This window comes from Gnatocerus cornutus, chromosome 5 (genome assembly GCF_029298725.1).
Source record: "Gnatocerus cornutus isolate USDA-ARS CGAHR chromosome 5, icGnaCorn1.1, whole genome shotgun sequence".
NCBI classification, from domain to species: Eukaryota; Metazoa; Arthropoda; class Insecta; order Coleoptera; family Tenebrionidae; genus Gnatocerus; species Gnatocerus cornutus.
In genome coordinates, this window is record NC_142237.1 from 9,453,795 (window position 1) to 9,466,699 (window position 12,905).

The 12,905-nt window shown below is 37.4% G+C and overlaps 1 protein-coding gene across 1 annotated transcript in view; it reads right to left on the reverse strand.

Annotated features, from left to right (window-relative positions):
- Positions 1–12,905, reverse strand: part of osp (myosin phosphatase Rho interacting protein outspread) — a 29,987-nt gene that overhangs the window by 5,095 nt on the left and 11,987 nt on the right. The window contains exons 3-4 of the mRNA XM_088037876.1: positions 4,960–5,025; positions 3,423–3,864 (exon numbers count right to left, since the gene is read on the reverse strand). Of these exons, the coding sequence (XP_087894002.1) occupies positions 3,423–3,864; positions 4,960–5,025 (508 nt within the window). The remainder of the gene's footprint in view (positions 1–3,422; positions 3,865–4,959; positions 5,026–12,905) is intronic.

Here is a 12,905-nt window from a genome sequence, read left to right on the forward strand (position 1 = left end):
TAGCCAAGAAAAAAATTCGCGTGCAGCGAAACATATAGTAAGGGTCACTTTTATTCGAGGAATTTGTCAAATCGTTGTCAGAGAAAAGGTAAATTATGCAAGACTTTAAGCAATTTAAAGAGCGTATCGCAAGATATCGTAACAAATCGGACGCGATCGGTACATAACTATTGTATATTCATCGAAACAAGCTCATTAAAACATTAGCACGTTATAATTCAACTTCACGCAGCTGCGTCTTGCGTAAAGTCGTATCTCTCCCCGAGTTTTATTGTACAAAAAATTCCGCAATATGCACTCCGTTGAAGCGTAAAAACAACACCGACACATCCAATAGAAATGCAGCAAAATCTGGAATGAGCTGGTTTTATGACTCGCCTCCGTGAATATACTATAGTTTCCAGTAAATGCGCGAATGTAAGCGGAGATTTTGAACCAAGCTGCACCCAAACTTAATTACGCATCTTGATGTAATTTAAAGGGATTCTCGTTCCTAAGTAATTGAAGTAGCTTGCCAAATATCAAACGAGTCGCCTGGAGTGCCGCTTCTGAAGATATTTCTCTATTGTGTGGTTGTACAATAGAAGACGTAAATCCGTTTGAAACCAAAGCAACGATCGAATAAAACGGCATTAAGTAGACTTGGGAATTTGAAATCGGTTCTGTCTGCATAAATTCCATTGGACAGTTTTGATATATCAAACTCAATCAAACAACAATCAAAAAATAGGCCTACTAAACACTTATTTTGTCATAAGCGTGTTTTTTGGCTTGAAAATTTCACCTCGTAAATTTAATCATGTTTTATAATTGGTTATAATCGATAATTATTATTTATAATTAGAAGTTAATTATCAGCTAGATAATCAGTAGGCGTAAAAAAAATATGCGTTTTTATCGAGTTCATTGTCACTTGAACTTGTTATTACATGGTAAGTGAAAAATAATTTCCCATACAGAGATACATCAGCGAAGCTTTGTCATCTCAACGGTAAAATCTGGTAATTAATTAATGTCAGGCAATCGATGACGGATCTTTTTTCAATTAAAAAATATACTCTTGCTCTCGTAATCAGTTTCAATCTAAATTTATTGGTATTAATTATTTTTTCGCCAATTTTAAAATTCTTAATAGACATGGGAAAAAAATTAGCATTCGGCACTTTTGTTGTCAGGATCTCTGATTAGTTAAAAGATAAGGCACGCATTTCCAAGTTTGTTGAATGTTTTAGTTCAAATTCAAGACAGAACAAAGTCCATTTTACAGTTTTAGAGTATTGCAGCTGGTTTAGTTACCATGCAATTATTATGCACTTTCGCCAGTGTTTAAAATTCCGCCTATATTACAGATTTTTATGCACAACAGTATCGAAATTGACACTTTACGTGTTAGTTACCGTTGTTAAAAATTTTACTTTACACCCACGGGTTGTAAAGATAAAAAAATACTTTTGTGGGCTGTAAAACAAAAGGATTGATAATAAAAATTCGTCTCTCAATATATTAAAGTGTTCTAATACATAGATTGCGTAGTGCACCCTTCCTCAGGCCTTAACTTTCATCTGCGTGCGTAATCTATCTTTTTTGACCCTCTGTACATAATTAACTATTAAGCCTCCTTTCCACAGTGCGTTCTAGAGTGAACCAAATTTATGATTTATGACCGGTTTTAAAATATTGCACCATATTTTGCGGTCAGAAAATATGTAAACCCAATTGCACCCTTGGTTTACAATCCTCTGGACAAGCAATAGGATTTGCAGTACTCTGACCGCAAAATAGGGTGCAACATTTTAAAACTGATGATAAATCAAATTCGGTTCATTCTAGAACGGACTGTGGAAACAAGACTTTTTTTATACTATCCAGTCAAAGCTACTATTTTTTCGCTCCATAATGATGTATGTGTTTCTAGGTTTCGGTCGAATTTCCGATGTTTCAACAGTTAATTAAATAAGTATTATTTCGGACAGAGCTAAATTAGATGTTCCTTTTTTAGGCGAGTGGGTAGAAAAACTGCAATTTTTTATTAGTTTCTAGCCCACTCTGAGGCGTCAGATTCCGAGTCATCATGCCGGGACTGCCTCAAGGGAAACCCACTAACATTTCACCGTCTAACTGTATCATGTTGAAAAGAAGCGTCGATTAATCAGGACGTCTCATTGTTGCACGAAATAAGTTGGCTTCAATCGTTTTTGTCTTTTTTCTGTCGTTTGACGTAAAGTAGCGGTTTGTGACGTTTCCATTTCTCTCAGCAACGATACGTTTCGTCTGGTGGTGCACCCAATATGATCCGTTATGTATGTCGACTACTTATTGGATCGAAAAATCGCACGTAATCGATCAAACATGATCCCCGCTATATTTATTAGTTTGGTTTTCCAAGAAACGTGATGTAGTTTTGTTTCTTCGACCGAAAAATTCCGATACCACGTTGATCTTTGGGAGATTACGGACGATCTAAGCAAATATTGTAGGTTATTACTCTCATGTTCGGGTCATGTGTACACAGCACTTTCGGGGTCGCGCGGTGTACAAGGTGGGCGGCATGTACGACTTTTGTCCTCCCGGAAAGCCATTCATCGAGCAACTAACTCTTCGATTACAAAAATCCAAACGTGTTAGACTACTCCAGGTGCTGCAGATCCGCACTTTTCTGGTTTCCAACCGGAGCTCATCCCTATCAAAAACCGGTAAGCCTTCCATCAGAAGAAGCCGTAAAACAATCCGATTTAATCCGCGTATTTTCTGCTGATTTCTACTATACGCGATTAAATCCAATCAGATAAGTGCTATTAAGGTAATAGTCCTTCGCGATTGACTCTAATTGACCTACTGGCGAAACGAGGACATATACTTTAACGATGTTTGGGGATTAAGTGGACAAGGGAACGATATCTTAAGGTAAAACATGAATTGTGACTACTTTTTTATCGTGTTTAGAGTGGTTTTGTTCAAATCGACAATGAACCATTTAGTTAAACCATACCAAATGAAGGTGAAATCAAAAACTGGTTACAATAATAGTACTTAAACGCTCGTTTTCCTCTAATTTATGGCAGCGAATGAAAACGAAACACTCTGGAAGCTCAACTTCCTACCCATGCAGGGTGCCGCTGCTTTGAGCCTAATCTAGAGGTCGTCCGACATGTTAACATTATAATTCATACCGAAAGCGTTTTTGCCGCAGCCCGAAAAATGCGATTGTTTCGTGTCGAGGCGTGCCCGGGAGGAGCGTAATAACTAAAAAAAACTTGATCCATTCAACGATCTCCAAGACTTTACCACTACGAATATTTTTACGAATTTATATGCAAATTAAATAGCTCATGCTAACTCGTGTATACATAATTTCATGTTGATTACAGCAACCATTGTAAAAATCACAGTTCGGCTAAGACCTAAATCCCAAAGACACTTACCGTTCCTTATGGGGCTAGGTATGGTGTCTATCGCCACATTCCCTGTGGGTTCAGGAAGCCAATCTGGCCGCGGCTGCTCCTCCTTGGGAGGCGATTCTCTTTCCTCCTTCAGCGGAGGAGTTTCGAAATTCGTCCTCGGACTAGGGCCACTGCAAGACAAATGTCTAGGCCTTGGAGGTTGTGGCGAGGCACTTCGTCCCAGTTGTGGAAGACTAGGCGACGCTCTTCCTCCAGGAAAAGTAGCATTCCTTTTGTGACGTCGAGGAAACACCGCCAACAGCTCAGCCCACCATCGCGCGTCTTCACGACTTGCCGCCTTGACGAAGGTGACGCGATCAGGACTCGTTAGAGCCAGAGAATGTGGATGACCGGTGACCTGTTCAGCGCCAGTCACTTCTAGAACTTTGGACATGTCCACGGAGCCTTGAGGGATGGTGTCCGGCTAGAAAAAAATTAAAATTTCAAAAAAGAAGAAACTAGTTGCTGGAGAACTAGAATTGACGACCTCTTAACAACTTTTTGTCGTTCTAAAAGTGACGAATCTGTTGACATGCTTCTATTGCACCACCTACTTTCCTCTTTTATTTTCGATTCTTCCTATTCTAGTCGTCGACACGGTCATTCAGCCGTCTTCTTCATTCCGCGCACAAACAGGTGTAAAAATCTCACCCATTCACTTCCTTCACATTCCGCTTCCTCGTTCTCAACCCGTCCCGCATCGTCGCCTCCGTTTCAGTAACACAACAACACCGTGCAAATGTATTAAAACATCTATAGGTTGGTCGTTTTCATATTTTATTCATGGCGGCATTTCTATGGTGTCTTATAACGGGGAGGTTTTTGTCCCACGATCTCTTCGCAAAGAAAGACCGAGTAAAATGCAACAGCAGCAGCACCAACGATACGTGTGAGAAAGGAAACGAGATATCAATTTGCAAGTGCATCGTCCAACCTCAACTACGCACTTCTTCTGCATGTGTGTACTGAAGAGAGTCAACAACCCGAACGGGCGCCATTTACATATTACATTCGTAATCCTCAGTTGACAGACATGCAGTATGCATGTTTACATCCGAAGACCGCGCTGCATTAGGTTCCCAAGAAAACCATGTAAATTCGTTAACATCCCTTAATGGAACACGTGTTGGGCGCCAATGAAGTCGGTTCGTTGACCGTTTCCAAACTGTCACCTGTTTAAATTAGTGAAAGTTCTTCCGCTCATCGTGAATTTTTTATTTCGGAAGGGCAATCCAACTTCCTCTCACTTCCGATAGACAGCTTTTTACGAAATAATGAATCTTTGGGTCGTCGAACTCGTCTATAATTATATAATTGCAGCATGTCGCTGATGGGAGTTTTTAGTAGGTCATTCACGTTTGATGAAAGCAACAATTATTATAGCCAGCGACGTTTCGGAATCTTTGATTTTTTCTTCAAGGGTGCCTCGATTCGGTCTAGTAAATACAGAGTCTGTAATTCCACACAAATTTCTACGCCCCTTGCAGAGGTTAAAATGTCGCCCATTTCAAATACTTACATGTTCGTCCACTGAATAGTTCAGTTCTCCGTCGTCGTACAACACGAACCAACGACGTTGCCATCTCTGCAACAAAAACAAAATATTTAAAAAAACATACGAAAAATTAGATACAAGACGTGTGGTCGCCATACGGAGCACCTTTTAAGGAAGTGTGTCAAAAGGAAACACCGTAACACATTGCCGCACCTTTGAGCGATTTAGGCCATAATGCGTGGATTTATTTTTTGAATCTTCGATCTTTAGTCGCAATTAGACTTGATTAATCGATCCGACCTCGGTGTCTTTTTGTTGTCTATCACGTCTATCGATCATAATCTGTTTGACATGTGCAAAACATACAAAAAGGCTGAAGAAACTTTGGAATAATTCAAGCATACATTGATTTCTAATCCGCTTAGCAAACACAATAGAATTCCGGATTGTTCAAAATCGTCGCTTTCGATTAAAAAAAATTCATGGTTGGTTCCGTAACCCAATTAGGATGAAGAAGTCGTGACGGATGACAACTACCGGCGTACCTTCAAGGATACAGCAATGCAGTTTTTACGAAAATAGGACGCTGACTGGAGGATCGCCAGATTTTATCTAGAAGTAGAAGTACAGTAGAACCTCGATTATCCGGGTGTGGATTATCCGTGCTTCGGATTATCCGTGCAAGGGTGTTCGTTCGATTCGCCTTTAAAAGTTTGATGAATGTGGTAAATTTCAAAATTCATTTCCAAAAATTGACGAAATTTTATTGAGTAATGTTTTTGTCCAGCTAGATTTACGATCGAGACCACTGTGAGTTGGTGTAGTTTAAAGAGATTTAAGTCAGTGCCGAGAACAAAAACAAAATTATGAGTTAAAATTTTTGTCTTTGAATGATAGTGTTCGCAAACATTAACAAATATGCTTGAAATAAATTCTTTTGCAATAAAAACCTTCATAATTAAGGAAACTGAGAACTCAAGTGGCAAAGATCATTTTTATACCAAAAAGGAAATAAATGAAAATGCCAGATTTTTTTTACTACAAAATAGTTACTTTTATGTAATATGAGTGACAAGAGTTGATTGTTTCATTTTTTTTCAAAATTAAAAATTGTTATTGTTAAGATGTTGATAAATTTTGTTAAAGTTTTTATACACTTTGAATTAAAAAACGTTTCAAATATGTTGCCTCGATTATCCCTATCATTTCTACAAAACATGCCAAAGTTTTATGAAAAAATGTAAGTACAAAGTACAAAAAAAAAGCCAAGCGATTTATCGAACAACGTTAACGTTGGTGGTTTGTTTGACGTTTTGTAGATCAATTTAAATACGACGCATGCCAACATAAATATGAAACTTTGAATCTGTTGCCAACTTGACAAAAAATTCACAATTATTTACAGTCACTCAGTTTTTTATTAGAAGCTCCGTTGAGACAGTAAAAAATTGTTCCTGTGGAGATTATAATCAAAAGAAGTAATACTATTAGCGTCCCGTTTGTTTATATTAGCATGTTTTTTATTTTTCTGTTTGCGTGTAGGAAATGTCGCTTCCCGTGGCCCAAAAGCGTGCGGGAAGTAATTATTCGTCATTATCACACTACTTGTGGAAGTGCCTATTTTTCCGCACTTGAGAGTATATACTACAGATCGGTTTCTCAGTACCGTACTAGAATGTATTTCTAGTAACAGTACTTTGATCGTTTGCTTTCATCTGAAATTTTCAGAACTATAAACTGTCGCCGTGAACCTCCAAGCATCGATCTAAAAGTAAATTATATGCAATAAAACTGACATTCCTTTTATTGGACCGTGATGTGGTGTCCGTTAATTGCAGTCTTGTACTCTATCATGTTCTCTGGCATTTTTGAGTAACGTGTCAGTTTCGCATGCTCATTAACGGCGCTATCTCCCTGATCTGTAGAATTTTTCTCACCGAATGCCGTCCCGCTAATCGAATTATCTTTCCGTAACGGATCGATTATACCCCAATTCCGTCCGAGTGAATTTTGAACGTGAATTAATGACTCGCTTGTCGTTGTTAAATCGCCAATCAATTAATGTTATCGCTAGTGAAAATTTCCCCATGGTTGCACGCTTACGCACAATTAATTGCCAATTAAATAATGTCCACTTTCACTAACGGAAACGTATCATTCCGACCGAATTGTTATAAGGGGGACCCCGCCTAGCTTCATTCAGTGAAACCGAGTTCATGGCCCCCTATCTAATCGTTCGTGTTTGTTTACGCCGAAGAAGCAAGTTCCAGGTGGGTTTGTTAAAATGAAGAGTACGCTCTCTGTTGACACTCCACCATGTCATAAATCAAAACAACAACGAAAAAGTTGATAAGTTGTCGAGTTAATTGGAGAATTTATCACGGCAATAAAGCTGTTAGGAGCACAGCGGCGACCACTTCAAAGTCAACGACCAATTAGATTTCTTTATGGTAATCGACAATGATTAGCCTATAGACCCGTACAGAGAAATTACCACCATCAGATTTAGGAGTTATAGTCAGAAATTTTTGCAGGAATTAGCGTACGGCGAAACGCACGATTTAATGATTTAAATCAATGGAGGCCATTTATGGCGATTAAACTGGATAATATAGTGGCGATATAAACAACCGACCAGAATGGGGGAGTTTTCTCTTTTTTGTATTCGGATTTTTCTTTCTCTCCATGAATGAACACGTGATGATAACCGGCTATGCTGCAGCACTGTTTTCTCTGCTCTTGAGGGATATTGTCCTTCCTTTTGCTCTTTCACGGTTGATGATACTAACTCGTTTACTATCTCTTGATACTTTCATGACTTGTTCCTTGCGCAATTATAGGAATGATTTTAGGTTATATGTACTCACCGTGTAGTGCTTTTTTATGTCGACTTATCTACCCTCTTTCGATTATCGGTCATAATAACAGACCATATATCAATTATCTCTTTTGTCCGCTCTCATTATCAATTCAAACAGTGCGGCTAAAAGAATTAACTAATATTTGGTTACTTCGTAATCTACTCATTATGAAAGTCTTATCAAAAAGACAAATTTGAGTTATCTTTCCTTACAAGCAACTCACTGGGTCATAGAGCAATACTATTTTGGAAAGTTAAACTTTTATTTGGATATATACCTACTAAAGTGCTTAGAGAGTATAATCTTAATTCTTCAATCATGACGTTTCTTCTCTATCAGCACCAGATTTTTATTGCTATAACCAAAAATGGAAATTGTTGAAAAAAACCGTCGCCAAAACCGACCATTTTGGGAGCCGACATTAAATTAAAAGCAATTATGAAAGTCTCCAATCAAGCTGTCACTCTATAGAGCGATTTTAATAAGCATAGCCCACCCGTCCAACATCCCGATTAGGCAACAACTTAACATTCCTTCAAAACGGCAAAGGCAAAGGTATAATTTAGTCCTAACTTATGCACGATATATTTTTTCCAGTTCACGCTTCCAACGATCGGCGACGTTGTTTTGATCGATTTTTTTAGGATATTAAAATCTCGCTTGTTCCTAATGAGATTAATGTGTTCGGTGTTGAGAAACGCGTAAGATACTGCGGATTTTTCCCATTCCCTAAACACCTTTTATTGATCAATAAATCGACAAGGTTTTGCCATCAACATAATTGGAATCGCTGGCGAAAAGTATAAAATTTCTAAAACGTAAATATTTAGTCTAACATTCATAATAAGTGGAGCATTGAACTGGACATATGAACGGAATTATTCTTGACCACTCTGAAATAACCATTTCGGCGTGGTCTTTACACGATCATGTGAAAGCGGTGAAATTTCGCGCGCGCAAAGAAAGAACAAGATACAAAAAAAGGCACTTTCGCGTCGACTTGACGACAAATAGAGCCGAACCATAAACGGTTGACATGCCGAAGGGAATAAGCTGTAGTATTATAAGGATATAAGCATAATTAAAAACAAAAGACGACGAGTGGTCGCGTGATCTGGTTATAATTGGCGTAAAATGTTGTGGAATCATACACTGAGGCATTTTCCGCTCGGTGCAAATTAGTTTAAATGATTGCGTGTTCTACAGGTAATTAGCAGGATGTGATCGTTAACGAGGTGGTACCGATAACACAAAAAATCCAATAGTTTTTGCGATTCATTAAAATCCAAACTGACGAAAAGATGTTACAGTCAATGGGAAGAAAGATTGCGATATTTTCACATTTACGAAAAATTCCTCACCGATGAGTCCTGCCTGGTCCAATAAATTTTCACTGGCTTTATCAACACGGCGGCAATTTGGGACCACTACATGTAAACAAAAACAAACACAAAACTGGACCACACAATAAAATCTGCATAATTTTGTAATTACAAAAAATGGAATAAAAATGCAGAATCTTTATTTCCCATAATAATTTAACCTAATTTATGTATGGACAAAAAGCAATGTGTATATAATTATGGAAATTTTAGATGCAATGTGGGTTTAACTGATGATCTCAGCTAAAGTCTTAAAACTTTATTAAACCTTTACATTGTTAACGTGGTCCAATAATAACAATGACTATCAACTGCGCATTTTCTCAAAGAAAATAAAATGAATTGGGAAAAGGCCAATGTTTAAATATAAAATTTTGTTATGTAGAACGAATGACTTAGACTCGGTGCAACTTCCACCGAAATAATAATACACAACAACGTAATTGGGCAAAACGATCAAATCAAGAACTTGGCAGTGGCAAGAGAAGCTAAATATCAAAAAAGAGTCGCATAATATGCGTCAAGTGTTCAGAAATATAATCTGAAGTTTCTCGTTTTCAAATTTTAATTTGTTTCAAACTGATCACAATAGTATAAGATTGTTTCTTTTGTCAAAATCAAAATATTGATCAGCTGTGGATCATTATAATTGTTGATTAGTTTATTACCCAAAGCCAAAATTAAGTAGACCAAAAACGAAACTACTAAACAAAGAAGGTGGCGTGAGCACTCAAACAATGAAACAATAAATAATAAAAAAAATTATTTAAAAAAAGGTAGATACATATTTTTGTCTCACCGTTATAAAATTAAATTAATGAGTCTTTAAAATGACGTTTCCAATTGAAATTTTCGATCGACTCTTATCAAACTGAAACGGTAATACGAAATCGAGAGGTGTCGCTCAACCAACTTATTTATCCATTAATTGGTTTGGTATTGATCCATTGAATTTTTTGATAGGTTGTTTGTGGACATTTGAATGCGCAAAAAGCGGTTCAACTGGATTTGGTGGCCAAATTACCAAGTCAAAATCCCCAACGAAATATTAAATACGAAATTATAGCAGGTATGCCATTCTGGTGCGTCATTATTGGTAACACCTGACTCGTCCAACTTTCGAGCTCAGTTCAAAAGACCTTACCGTTCATAAGTCGTATTTTTTCAGTACTAGCTTGAGAACATGTCTGCTTCTGTGAAACTAAATTTCTCGCCGACAGGTAGATAAATGAAAGCGTATTTTCGGTTGCCTACTACTGTGTCGTTCTCAAAATCCTGCTCGTATGTAGAAATAAATTTTCGTTGATTAGAAAGTATTACAGCACAAATGAGACTGGGAAATGAGTAACTACGATTCGGTAGCGTAAAGATTTTATTAACGACCTATTGAAAATACATGGCCGCTTGATTTAAGTATACTAAAATAGTCACTGGAGACATTGTACGCAAACAAATTACAATTGAATAACTGTAGCTAAAACACCTATTAGCTATGACTTATTACCACAAACACAGCTCTGTTAAATTGATTGAATGTCCCAAACTGATCTGTATTAATCCAACCTACGTCTTTACTTTTTCATTGTTTAACTGTTGATGTGTATCAAATTATTAATTATCCCACATGTATTTTCCAAGTCATTGTATAGCCTACAACAAAAGTTTCTGACATAGTTAAATATAGAGGTGACACAGACTTTTTACTCAATTACAAAAAGAAAAACAAGCTTTAAAATTCGTAAACCTGTATAAATATGGCTATATTTAAAAAAGTAGAACACCTGCAATGATTTATGCTCAAACTTGGGATGGCGAGTCATGTATAAAAAGCATTAACATAAAACATCAGCAATGAAAATGAGATTTTTGGGGCAATCTACATAACAAAAAAAAATCACCTTGTTGCAAACGTTACATACATAGATAGCTAAGTAGTACGAAATGAGAGAATAGTAAGTAAAAGTAAGTAAAAAGAATTCAACTGAAAGTGCTCGTTACGAAAAAAAAAACGTTTCTATTTATAACTATGTTTGCATACCCACAATAGGTCCCTTCATGTGTTAAAACTCAGGTAAACACGTCTATCCTTTATAGATCGATAATATCTTCCTAGTTTTCTGACATTCTTGCATATAAATGCGTTTTTTGTCTTGATAATACCACGCTTAGTGTGCTAATGAGCGCCTAAATCGACGCCCCCCGTTGGGCGCCAAAATGAAAAACCCAAAATTCCGCCTTCTCCTCGGGTGATCGTACCTAATAATCGTCTCTTTTTCGTATCTTTGTGACACGGAACACCAGGACCTACTTTTGCAGTGTACCGACCGGCTCCAATTAACCGTTTCATAATAATTTATGCATTGATGGCGATCGACACAAGCGTGAAAAATCGCGAAATCTTGTTCCATATTAAGACGGACGACAATACTACATTGTCGTACCATTATTTCATATCTACTCTTTATAGCACCGCATTTCTAACGGTGTCTGCCGCGCCGAGACCGTACGTGACTGCTCGAAAAGACGTCAAAAATTCGGCCTCGTAACTGTACAAAAAGTGATGAAAACTCGGCTGCCACATTCAAACTTCGACCAGATTTCAAAATTCACAACCGCCGGGGTGCCAATCGACCTTCGATGGTAAACACAGATAGTGGCGAGGGTCCTTTGGCAAATTTTGACGAAATGCCAACACATGGCAAATGAAAACACGATAAAAGTTCAAGGACTCGGCCGATTTTAATTCCAAGCACGAGAACTCGTCGCGAAATCAAAAGTTGACACATTCAAGCTCGATCGGAATTTTAAAGAAGTAGACTACGTGAAAAAATCGCGTAACACAGATTTTGCATGCAAACATCGTGCAGACGTGAAACTTGGCGCCAAAATTTCGTGGTTTATCCGTTTTGCTTGCTTTTTTCAGGTATGACATAAGAATCCGGTTACATTCTTTACCAATCAACAATGCTTTTGGACAAGTGGTACGACATGAGCAGAGATAAAGTAGGCTTTAAACAAGACAGAAACGTTAAACGGAACATGAAGTTTCATAAATATTTTCGAGCTTGAGTGGGTTAGGAAAATAAACATTTTTCAAGTTTAGTCGAACTACACAAAACACACGTTCTTAGTTCTGGATGTTAAGTGACCTGTGGAAATTTACGAGGAGAGTAACGGCGTTTACAAAACTTGCTTGTAATAATGATCTACAGTTGCACCAGTAGCCTCTGCTCAAAAATCGGAATTGGAAATAAAATCAATTTGAATTATTAACCCTAACTGTTGTAAACGTATACAGGTGTCCCGGAACTCGCGCCCCAGAGAGCAAAAGAGAGTGCCGACAGCAATACAGATGGTAAATTTTAAAACAAAAATTGATTAAGTTAAATAGTAGGTATTCGAGAAAGGAAAAAAATAACCAAACCCGAAAGCTTATTCTAGAAGTGGAGTAAAAGGCCATCACAATTTCCTAGGTAACAAGAGTGTAATTCTGTTCAGCTTCGGAATTAGCTACTGTTGTTTCGTCTTAACTCGACTATTTTTTGAGCTAAAAAATTTTTGTTCAAAATTGTTGTCTTTATAAGCCCTTTCTATCTGGGGCGCGAGTTCTGGGACATCTGTATATACGTTTTAACATTTTTCTCATAAACTAAAAAAGATGAAAATTTCAAATTTTGGGAACGAAAATAAGCGAATAAGACAAATCAAATGATAATATTTACATATT